General features: G+C 40.4%; 2 protein-coding genes across 2 annotated transcripts; one reads left to right on the forward strand and one right to left on the reverse strand.

Annotated features, from left to right (window-relative positions):
- Positions 1-593: 593 nt before the first annotated feature.
- LOC109997803 (uncharacterized) lies at positions 594-4,847 on the forward strand. Its single transcript, XM_020652412.3, has 7 exons — positions 594-1,643; positions 1,726-1,798; positions 2,362-2,602; positions 3,099-3,240; positions 3,697-3,825; positions 4,168-4,339; positions 4,632-4,847. Exons 1-7 carry the CDS (start codon positions 1,377-1,379, stop codon positions 4,715-4,717), a joined length of 1,110 nt encoding a protein of 369 aa, XP_020508068.2. The 5' UTR covers positions 594-1,376; the 3' UTR covers positions 4,718-4,847.
- Positions 4,848-5,512: 665 nt separating this feature from the next.
- On the reverse strand, positions 5,513-10,621 carry LOC109997801 (nucleolar protein dao-5). The gene is made up of 10 exons (XM_020652410.3): positions 10,277-10,621; positions 8,754-8,879; positions 8,054-8,179; positions 7,859-7,969; positions 7,637-7,768; positions 7,420-7,557; positions 7,184-7,327; positions 6,940-7,089; positions 6,605-6,748; positions 5,513-6,057 (listed from the first exon to the last, which is right to left on the reverse strand). Exons 1-10 carry the CDS (start codon positions 10,326-10,328, stop codon positions 5,987-5,989), a joined length of 1,194 nt encoding a protein of 397 aa, XP_020508066.2. The 5' UTR covers positions 10,329-10,621; the 3' UTR covers positions 5,513-5,986.
- Positions 10,622-11,433: the final 812 nt, after the last annotated feature.

The raw sequence follows: 11,433 nt of genomic DNA on the forward strand, positions 1-11,433 counted from the left end.
GAGGGGAGTGTGCAGCCGATGATCTTTTGTGCGGTGTTTATTACTCTCTGAAGCCCCTTTCTGTCTGCTTCAGTGCAGCTGGTGTACCACACTGTGATGCAGTACAGCAGCAGGCTCTCGATGGAAGAGCGGACCAGCAGCTTCTCATTCAGGTTGTTCTTCCTGAGCACTCTCAGGAAATGTAGGCGCTGCTGTGCCTTCTTGGTGATCTCAGAGATGTTGGGAGTCCAGGAGAGGTCAGCAGAGATGAGGGTGACCAGGAACTTGAAGGTTTGGACCTTCAAGTTTAGTCATTTATGCAATAATAACTTTTTATTTATTTATATCACACCTATAATAACAGATGTTTACAAAGTGCTTTGACAGACAACACATTACGCATCAATAGTTAGGCTAAAAAGAGATTAGTGTACAAAATTACACACAAGAACAAAATGTAAAAGCAAAGCAAGCTAGAAAAGAAAGTTAAGTATAGACGTAAAGTCTGAAAAGGTTGATATCAAGATAATGGAATACAATTGAAGGAGTGAAGCATGGGCGGTTCTCGGCAGGGGCCAACAGGGGCCTGTGCCCCAGGCCACAGTGAGCTTGGTCCCCCACTGTAGCTACCCCTCCAAGTTAAAACTTGTTTTAGTTTGAAATAAACATGCTTTGTCTGTTTAAAAAAAAAATGTTGCTTTAGGACTGTTTTCTGACCCAGGACCAGCGGAAACTCAGACTGCTATACAGACTCGTACACATTGTGTGCTATCTCTTCAGTCGATTTGATGCTCTCGTAACTCAAGTTGCTGCTATACTTTCCATCCACAGAGCACTTTGGTGGATGCAACAGTGGGGTTTGTAGTTTTTAGAGCCCCCCCCTAATAACACATACACAGTATTTGACTCAACAACCGGACTCACAATTTAGTATTCAATACTGTGACTGAAACAAATGTAAATCATGGTATTTAATGTTGTGGTATTTAATGTTGTGGCATAATATATATATTTTTTTTTAAAGCAATCATCTTTGTCTATTTTTCACCTGGGTTTAATGTTCCCCTCTGACAAAACAGCTGGCCCCAGTTTGGCCCCCTCATTAAAAGTGAGGAGTGAAGAGAAGTATAAAAGCAGTTAAATGACACTTGGAATAATGAATAGCAGATTAAAGATTATAAAATGATTAAAAATAATTTAAAAAAAAGAAAAAAGGCATAACGTCACAGAAAAAATAGTCGGTAAATAAAAGAAATAAAGGAAGACTGCTTTCTTTCAATAAATAAGAATAAATACAATACAGGCCTACATGTGTGACCACGCCCATCTGATGTCCAGCCCCGCCCCCATCCAGCGGGCTGCAGCCAGGGGTTGCATCCACGAGCAAGCGAGTAGTTATGGGTCGTCGGTGTGTGTTTGGTTGTGCGAGTTCTCGGTGTCTTTTCCCCTTTCCCTCGAGCCCGTGGTTACGGAGGAGGTGGCTGGAGTTCACACACTTTGAGGAGGGAGGCCTCTGCGCAAACTCACGCTTATGTGACCGACATTTTTCAGACGACTCCTTCGACAATCTGGGGATGTACACAGCTGGGATGGCTTGCTACCTGTCTCTGACAGAAAACGCGATCCCGTCGGTGTACACCGTCGGCACATCTCCTCCTGTTAAAGTGAGCAATCCACCAAACGGATCATAAATGAATCAGCTGATGTTAATGGTGATGAAATATTTCTGGATTTCTCCGTTTTTAGCCAGCTACGAGAGATGTTGCATGTCAGTGTGAAGAGGATCAAGACACTCCAAAGATACACAGGAGGAGTAAAGGTATCTCGTATGCAAGCTGCGAACCAGATGGTTTAACTTTTTCTTGCAACAACAGTAGACATCATGTTTGTCAACACAGCCAGGGGCGTGGTCAGAGAGGTGGCATGCGCCCATCTTGAAATCTGATTGGCCACCCCCAGGTGCCAATGGTAGCAGTGATTTGCTATTCACCCAAACTAGAGGCAGCCCTTAAGTTAAAGTGACCTATGTTGGCTGTTTTTCTACAGGGGGTACAGCCTGTACTTTACATGTCAGTGAAGTATGTTAGTTGTAAATTCAGATGTAAATGGGCGGCTGTGGCTCAGTGGTAGAGTCGGTCGTCTCTCAATCGGAAGGTCAGGGGTTTAATCCCAAACTCCTGGAGAAAAAAATGTGCATGTATGTGACCAAAAACTTAATGCAACACCTGCAGAAATCAGTGCCCCACTTAGGTCACCCTAAAACACCTACACACAGTGTCATCTTCTTACATGGAGAGTAATTTTTAACAGCAGATTTTTATTGATTTAATGTCATGCACACTGGTGAATAGTGTCTAAGTTTAATATTTTTGTGTGAGTAAGCGATCCAAGTGCGTCCCCTGACAAAGACCACTTCGTCGGACACGTCAGATCGGTGTGGCGGTGAGTCTGACGTGCCGCCGCAGCTCACATCTTCACCCCTGAAAAGGCGATGGAGTGAAACGAGTGAGAGCTGGGAGATCACGGTGACCACCGACGACCCCGACGACCCTGAAGTGCTGTCGGACTCCGACTACGTGCCCGGTGACACTCAGGATGCCTTCAGTATCGAGGAGCTCGGCAGGTGATATCTGATGTGTGATTTGATGAGTCCTCCACGTCCTTTTTTTAAAATCATATTTATCTATTCATTTATTTGATCTTTAAAGTCCACCTGAAATATATAAAATGGAATTTTAACCCTTTCAGATCACATCCAATACTGTATTACTCTGCACCTATTTAACAACATATGCCCCAAAACATCACAAAAACACATTTCTCTGTATTTTTATATCAAAATCTAATCTCCTCTACTTCTCCTCCCCCTCCTCTCCTCGTCCTCATCTCCTCCTTCTCCTCTCCTCCCATCCTCCTCGAGTTAGAGCCTCATTATTGTGCTCCATGATCAACCTTTTTTTAAACAATGAAGTCATGGTAGTGTGGTTAGTTATTACGGAAATGTGGTAATATCCTGTAGGGGTTTTAGATCAGCTCTCTTCTGCTCCTCCCCTGGTAGAACAAAGTTTATCAGAAAGAGTGTCACACACGTCTGTAATGTGTTTCTTTCTCATGTGCAGCGCTTGCCCGACGCTGTACAGCACCAGAAAGTACATGGTGTATGAAGGCAATCTAAAGCAGCTGTTCAGGATGTGCCCAACATGCACTCGCACCTGCCACATTGAAACAGTTGTGGTTGGGACCTTTGTATCCGTCACACAGGTAACTTAAAAACGTAGCCCCAGACAAAATGAGATGAGATGAGATTCAACTTTATTGTCATTACACATATACAAGTATAGAGTAACGAAATGAGGTTTGGCATCTCATCAGAAGTGCAAATAAGCAGAAAGTGCAAGAGTCTGTGCTATGTACAGTAATTACAAAATTTACAGATGTAGACTAAAAAAAGTGAATTATTAGGTATATATGGATGGCTGGATTAATGGGATGCTATAAATATAAATAAATGCTATAAATATAAGTGTATTCTTAGGATTATAATATACAGATTAAGGTGCAGTGAGCATGCTATACTAGTTTACAGATAATATAAAGAATATGGACATATTGTACAGGTCGATAATATAAAATAACATCAAACACAGGTCTATATTATTTTACCTTTTAAACGGGCTGTTGTTTGCTTACATCATTTTGTTGACTTATCAAACGCAGGTATGTTCGCACTGTCTCCACAAAAAAGTTTGGAAAAGCCAGCCTCACATTGGGAGCATCCCAGCAGGCAATCTTCAGCTGTCGGCTGCAGTGGCTTTCAATGGGGCCTCGTACAATCAGATTCACAAGGTATGAATGTTTCTATACACCGCATTTTATTTATGAAGTTTTTGGGGGTGTTTTGTGCTTTTATTGGAGAGACAGGACAGTGGATAGAGTCGGATACTGAAGAGTGAGAGAGAGAGAGAGAGAGAGAGAGAGGGGAATGACTTGCAGGAAAGGAGCCACAGGTCGGATTTGAACCAGGGTCGTTCGCTTTGAGGATAGTAGCCTCTGAACATGGGGCGCACAAGCTACCCATGCTGTATTTTTTTTTAAATTTTGCATTGCATTTGTGGGATATGGTTCATGAAGCTGAGCCACATACATTTCCATGGTGTGATGAATAGTATGTGTTGTGTTGTTTCTCAGGTACTGTCATCACTGCGTCTGGAGTGCATTTGTCCCCGGACCTTCTTCCATCACCAGAGAGTTTTCCTCCACCCTACCATACTCCTGCAGAGGAGGGCTGAGCAGCAGCAGCAGGTGATCGAGGGGGCAGAGCTCTCGGGAAAGCCCATCACCTTTGGAGCTGACTCACCAGGTTTGTACCCGGCAGCACTACTGTGCAATTTCGATTCTCATGGTAATGATGTGATAGTTGTCACTACACATTTTATTACAGTACAAAACAATACAGTACCATATGAGCAATATCACAAAACATAATTGGATTTGAGAATCAACAGAACAAAGACTTAGACGCAGTCCTTTCTAGAACTGCTCCTTTGACAAAGAACAGAAGAACAGCTTTTCACATGATATGTTTCAAATGGTCATGAGGACATTACATCTGCGTCAACAATACCATCATTCTTTCCCCGCCCCCCCTATAGACTACGTGGACAACCTGCAGGAGCTGCTTCTGGAGGAGGTGGCCCTGAATCCTGGCCCTTACCAGGAACTCGGAGACCTCGAGTGAAGCTCCATGAAAGTGTTGGCGCCACTTTTGAGAGGCCGAAACCTGCAGGAAGAAGTGGTCCACCACTGGTCTCGTTTTTTTTTTTTCTCAGGGAGAGAGTGTAAATAAAACGTTTTTAACTGTCAAATAATGCAAGTCTGGTGTCGTTACTAGAGATTTATTCATTTATATATTGACATGAAAAGTTCATCAAACTATCAAAAAAATGAAATCAGTCAGGATGGCCGCTTGAAGCCAGTGTGAAAGAGTCTTCTTTATTTCTAGATTCTTAGTTACATGTTTTACAAAATGTGCAGCTGAAACAGGAATAACTTTTTTATCAAATCCTCCATGAACAATGACTTTAAAAAACAAAACACGTCAAGGTCTTGTCGTGGTAAATACGGAAATATGAATAAGTCAGATAATGTTGATTAGAAGAGTGTTGACCTGGGGCGCTGGTGGGGCAGTGGTTAGTGCACGCGCCCCATGTATGGAGGCTTTAGTCCTTCAAGCGGGCGGCCCAGGCTCAAATCTCACCTGTGGCTCCTTTCCCGCATGTCATTCCCCACTCTCTCTCTCTCTCCCTAATTTCTGACTCCATCCACTGTCCTATCTCTCCATTAAAGGCAAAAAAAGCCCAAAAAAAGAAGAGTGTCGACCTGTCGCTGCATGGATTGTAAAGCCTCGGGCCTTCGGTAGGTAAGTACAACAGATCTGACATGAGTAACAATTTCTCCGGGATAAAGATGACACAAAGAGGAAATGTTGGTGTGTTTATGAATAGTCAGAAAAAACACACACTGAGTCGTCTGATCAAATGTTCTAGTGAAAGCAGTTTAATCAAACCCAGCAGGTTCTCCTTGATGCATGCTAATTGTACAGTGAACATAAACATATGAAGTAGAAATAGAACTTACATGCATGAGCCATAAACTAGTGTGTGATGTAAATTCATAGAAGAAAAAGGGGGAAGCCAACGCAAACCATAGGCAACACACAGTGAAGTAGCATCAAAGATTGAGCTTTAAAACCTACAGTCTGACCCCAAGTTTTAAAAAACAGGAATAAAAACACAATAAATTAACATGTACATAAGGTCTGTAGATAAAATGTTGAACATGAACACTAACGTGTGATTATTGGGAGGCATCTCTCCAACGGACTTTAAACGCTCAAGTAATTATTCAAAAGTGGAGCCACTAAGTGGTTCGAACTTCCTTTTCCAGAAGTTGAAAAGGTGATAACAAAATTGGTGTCTTCGACCTGTAACAGCTCTCTGCCGCCTGCTTAGTCTTCTTCTAAGGATTCCTGTGAACTCTCAGATTTGTTGCTCGACGTCTTTTCAGGATTCGGTGCGTCTATTTCAGAGAGTAAGAATAAAGTTAGAGGTTATATAACAGCATCAATAACAGTATCTACAGCTGGTGTTTCAATGTTTATCAGGTAATCACACTTTGCCCTAATGAGGTACTGACAGTGTTCAAACAGGGAATTATTTCATCAATGCAGAATTGGTGATTGGTTTGGCTGTAGCATTGGGTAAATGGACTTGAGCTTGTACATTTCTTTTCTAGTCTTCTGACTACTCAAAGTGCTTTTACACTGCAGGTCACACCTACATATTCACACACTGATGGTAGAGGCTGCTGCCCATCAGTATTAACTGATGTCACTCAAACACGGCTGACGAAGCAGAGGGAGCAACTTGGGGTTAAGTGTCTTGCCCAAGGACACATCAGACATGAGAATCGAACCCGAACCCGAGACCGACTACTGACCCACAGCCACCGAATGCTACAGCCTCTCCATACAAGTCTTGCATCCTAATAAGTGTTGGTCACTGAAACCTTTTTTTAAAACCAAAAGTCAACAGGATGAAATCATTCTTTGTTAAGTGTGAAGTACCTGTGCTGGTTTTCTTTGAGCTTAATGTTGCCCCGCCGTCTTCACCATCACACCTCTCCAGGGTTATTCTCAGGTTTTTGGTGACTTGTGGGTGTTTTACTTTCTTGATTAAGGGTTCATCATCTGAACTGTCGCTTGTAGACCCTTAAAAACAAAAACAAAGAATAATGCAGATTGGTTAAAACGCTTTCTTCACAACTCAACAGCTTCTTGTATATTTGTTTATCCAGAAGAGGTTTTACTTGAGGGCTTTAACCACGATATCAGTCTTCTACAGATGCTTTCATGAAATGCTTTTTCATTTCTGTCCCCTATCCCTGTCCTTGAGTCTTTACCTGACGCAACCGTCTTTCTGGACTTTCTGGGGGTCGTGTTCCTTTTCTTCGGAGCTGAAGCCTTTGTTTTTGTGTTTGTTTGTTTGCCTGTGCTCTTCTTTTTCACAAAATTAATCAAAGGTTCGTCGTCCGAGCTTTCATCAGAAGGTTCTGCCCCAAAAACAGACACGGCATCGATGATTTAAAGAGGCTTTTTAATGTGATGGTAGCAGATAGTATGATCTTATGATTAAAGCGACAGTACCTCGTCTCTTTCTTGAGGCACTGCCTCGGGACACAGCTGTCTTCTTTGTGGTTTTCTTCACTGGCTTCTTCCTCTTGGAAATGAGGTTCACTAAGGGCACATCATCCTCATCCTCATCTGAACTGCTGTCTGAGGATGAAGAGTCTTTAAAAATAAAAGAGGTTAGCACTGGAACTATTTGTAATAAGTCTGCATTCAACCTACACTCTGGCCAGTGTGATAAAAGTGAAACTGACCTTTCGGTGGTTTGTCTTTAAGTTTTGGTTTGGTTTTCTTGTCTGTTGAATTCTTTTTAGGCACGTTCGTCAACTTCTTCTTCATCTCTGCAAGAGGTTCATCATCTGAACCGTCACTGGAAGACTCTGCGTATTTAACTGATACAGACAAAACATATTTAGTTCATTGATATAAGCCCTTTAAATGAGTCCTGTATCCACTCTTTTTAACACCTACCCTTTTTCGTTGCCACGTTCCTTCTGGATTTTGTATCTTGGCTCGCTATTTTAGAAGGAGTGACGAGGGCCTTTCTCTCTCGTTTATTGACAAGTTTGCTCAGAGGCTCGTCATCGGAGTCATCGGAGGCTTCTGTGTAAGAAAAAGAAAGAATAGTTATCTGCTACAGGAAAAAGCGAGTCTCTGTTGCTAATTCAGGGCGATAGAAAACAAACGTCTTACTTTTCTTTTTGGCGCGGGCAGCTTTTTTGGGTGGCACTGAGATAGGCTTCTTTGCAGCTTTGGCGATCTTTATGAGAGGCTCATTGTCAGAGCTGTCATCTGTGTTCACATCTGATGTAGTTACACGTAAATATAGTTAAAAGAAATCCAAAAGAGAAAAAAATAAGAGAACACAGCTGAAGGTAATGTGACTACCTGCTTTCTTGTTACTTGTGCCGTTAGATCTGATGGGTGTGTTGCCCTTTTTCTGTGGTTTCTTCTCCAGTGCAGGAACTCTTTTCTTTTTGATTAAAGGCTCGTCATCTGAAGAGTCATCTGAAGCTACAAACAGGAGAAGATATCAACTTTTTGGCTTTTTACATTATGGCTTTTCATAATATATTCTCCTTCTGTTAGGTGGGGGTTGTTTCTGTTTGTATAAATCCAATGAAGAAATCGTGAAACAGACTGAAGATTATAACACCATTTAATCGGCCGAGGTCAGACAACTTCACCAAACACGCACACTTACAAATTGCTGACAAAGTAACAGTGTTCACAGTGCTGCTTATATTCTGTTAAAAGGTGCAACCCACAAATTCCTTTCTATTTGGTTACATCACTATAAAACAATAAAGATGGCATGACACTGATTTGTATACGTAACAGATGTAGACTCAAACAGTTGTTGACAACAGGTTGGTTGGCTTTTACACAAATATAGATCTGCTACAATTTAGGCGTTTCACCCATATAAGGTTACAGCTTCAGACACCTAAAGGTAGGAGTGTTAACAAGTGGTAGACAGACTTGAATAATACATTTCATAAAGTTACCAAGATGAATGAATTTCATGAAAATTCGTACTAACACCTTCACACAGCAGGATTGTTTACAGTCTTTCCTTTTTCCTCACCACTTTTAGCCTTAGCTTTGGACCCAACAGTCGGGCTCTTTTCACGGGACTGTTTCTTCTCACTGTGTGGCTTAGTCACCAGCTTCGAGAGCGGTACGTCATCATCCGAGCCGGAGCTGTCTTTCCCTGAAAAGTCAAAGACAAAAAAACAGAATGAAGTGCAGAACAAACATAACAACATTTCTTGGTTAAAAAAAGTCATTGAAGTTAATCAAAGAAATTTGACCCATAAAAACTTTCTTTTTCTGTCTGAAATCAAGACTCCACTTTACAGTTTAAGTGTCAGAATGAAGACCAGGCATAACAGTTGTCTCAGAAATACTAAAGAAATTAAGATATTGTGTTGGACTAATCATCTTATTCAATTCTACAATTCACTTAGCAGACGCTTTTATCCAAAGCGTCGTACATCAGAGAGTAAGAACAACACAAGCGAGGATCTAGAAAAAAGGGAACAATGTCAGTAAGAGCAAACGATCAGCTTTGAGTCTGATTGGACACACAGGTGCTGACAGGAAGTGACCAGAGGCAAAGCACAACATTGAGGGCAGTTCTTGAGAACTCTAATCAGTATAGAAACCAACTTATAAGTCATCGTTATCAAACAAAAGCCATCGTCACAACCATCATCAATAATAATATCAAGTAGTATTCAAGAGTATGAAAAGTTGTTTGTCTTCCGATGGTGAATGCAATAAATGTGACAGACTTTCTTGAAGAATCAATGATTTCTGTGGCTACAGATATTACAATTAGTAGTGGAGGTTTAGTTTCAAGTGGAGGTTTAACCCGAATAAGAGACCAATGGCCTGCAGTCAAAGTTATACTTAAAAGTATAGTCTAGACCTGCTCTTTTTGCCAAGTGTTTAGAGATATAATCTGTTCGAAACATGTGCTCTACTAATAAAAATATGATTGATTGAATGCTGTAGAGTAAGAAGTCAAGTTATAAATGTTGGTTCTGAAATTGGCCCAAGTGTAAGAATCATTATTATTAGATAAGATCAACTTTATTCATCCCAGCAAGGAAATGTAGGTGTTCCAGCAGCCAGCATACATACAAACACACAACACAACACATATATACATACATATCCCACACATACAAAAAACATGAGCCCACAATACATAACCAGGATAAAAAAGTGGTATGGATGGTCCATGTGCATAAGTAGCTGTTACTCATATATAACAGTACAAAGTACTAGCTCTGCCAGTGCATAGCATGATAGATAAATAAAGAATTATTATAAGAAAACAGTCAACTGTGCAAAATACAGTTTGATATATGCAGCTCAGGCTAAAGTTTAAAAGTTATAAAATATGTTATTAAAGAAAGAGGAATGCTGCAGTGCCCAAATCAGCGCAATAATAAGTCGACACTTCAAACAACACACCGCCACAGCGTGAGCAAGAGTGACGTCACTGCTTAAGTTGTAATGTAGCTTTTAATTTAGTGTAACAGTCCAACAAACACCGACACACACAGCTCAAATTAATCATTAAAATTATGTTATAACAACCTGAAGAGTCGTGTCCCACTTTAGTTAGCCCTTCGGTTAGGCTGCAGTCCATTTTTTTGACGTAGAAATAAACGTTTATGAGTAAATAAAGCTCCCCATGAGAAGTAAAAACGCACCACCTGGTTTACCGTCGTTAGCTAATGTCGCTCGTTTCTTCACAGCTGTAGTCACTACCTCTTTAGTTTGCGGATTTGCCAGCCTACATTTAAGGTCAGTCTGCCGCGGGAGGCGATTAAACAAGTTTAAAACCAGTTTCTCCGGTCAGAACTACGACAGGTCCCAGTTCACGTTTGTTTTGTTTTCTTCCGCGTATGTTACAGAAAAAAAGGCGCGGAAAACGGCGATTGTTGATGACGCTCCCCGACCTCATTCGTCCCCGTGTGTTCGGCGGTTGCTTAGCAACAAAAAAAAAAGTAGGTCTACACTTAAACTGAACGAAACTTAAAACAAGTGCAGAATAAATAAACAATTAAATACAAACTTAAAACTCAAATCTTGAATGAAAAGGAGAAGAAAGAAAGAATAATCTTATAAAATCTACCCCTCTTTCATAAGACATTAATTAACAAAGCACCGAATTAAACAAAAAAAATAAAGAATGATAGAATACAATACAATACAATACAGTACAATACAATATAATATAATATAATATAATATAATATAATGGAATAGAATAGAATTACTGATTATTGATCCCAAACTGGGAAATTGTGGCGTTACAGCAGCAGGTTATCCAACACACAATATGAGTAAAAAACACAATGTTAGCAAATCTAAACATAATATAATATTAAATAAAGTAAATAAGTACTAAAAATATCAAAACTAAGAATGTGAATATATACAACCACGATTTACCTAAGCATTACTAGTCTTAAATATGGAAGATTACATGTAAATGTGCAAAAACAGAGTCGTAAATGGACAGTATTGACATAAGTTAAAGTGCATGAGTGTAAACATATTATAAGCAGAAACTATACAATATAACGGCGAGTAGACAGACAAATGAAGTGAAAGTCAACTTTTAGAATAATAAGTAGCCTACCAAAGTCATTTAAGTATTAGAAAAGATAAATAGCGAACTCAAACTATATTTGGACACTACAGTGTTCAGGTGAAGTGGAAAGTCAATCCACACACTGTAGGTTGGT

The sequence above is a fragment of the Labrus bergylta genome, chromosome 19 (genome assembly GCF_963930695.1).
Source record: "Labrus bergylta chromosome 19, fLabBer1.1, whole genome shotgun sequence".
NCBI lineage: Eukaryota > Metazoa > Chordata > Actinopteri > Labriformes > Labridae > Labrus > Labrus bergylta.

Coding starts and splice junctions, on each gene's coding strand:
- LOC109997803 (XM_020652412.3), top strand. CDS start 1,377: ATGGGTCGTCGGTGTGTGTTTGGTTGTGCGAGTTCTCGGTGTCTTTTC. Junction 2,603..3,098: donor AGTATCGAGGAGCTCGGCAG/GTGATATCTGAT, acceptor TCTCATGTGCAG/CGCTTGCCCGACGCTGTACA. Junction 3,826..4,167: donor CGTACAATCAGATTCACAAG/GTATGAATGTTT, acceptor GTTGTTTCTCAG/GTACTGTCATCACTGCGTCT.
- LOC109997801 (XM_020652410.3), bottom strand. CDS start 10,328: ATGGACTGCAGCCTAACCGAAGGGCTAACTAAAGTGGGACACGACTCT. Junction 7,970..8,053: donor CACAAGTAACAAGAAAGCAG/GTAGTCACATTA, acceptor TAACTACATCAG/ATGTGAACACAGATGACAGC. Junction 7,090..7,183: donor TGCCTCAAGAAAGAGACGAG/GTACTGTCGCTT, acceptor TTTTTGGGGCAG/AACCTTCTGATGAAAGCTCG.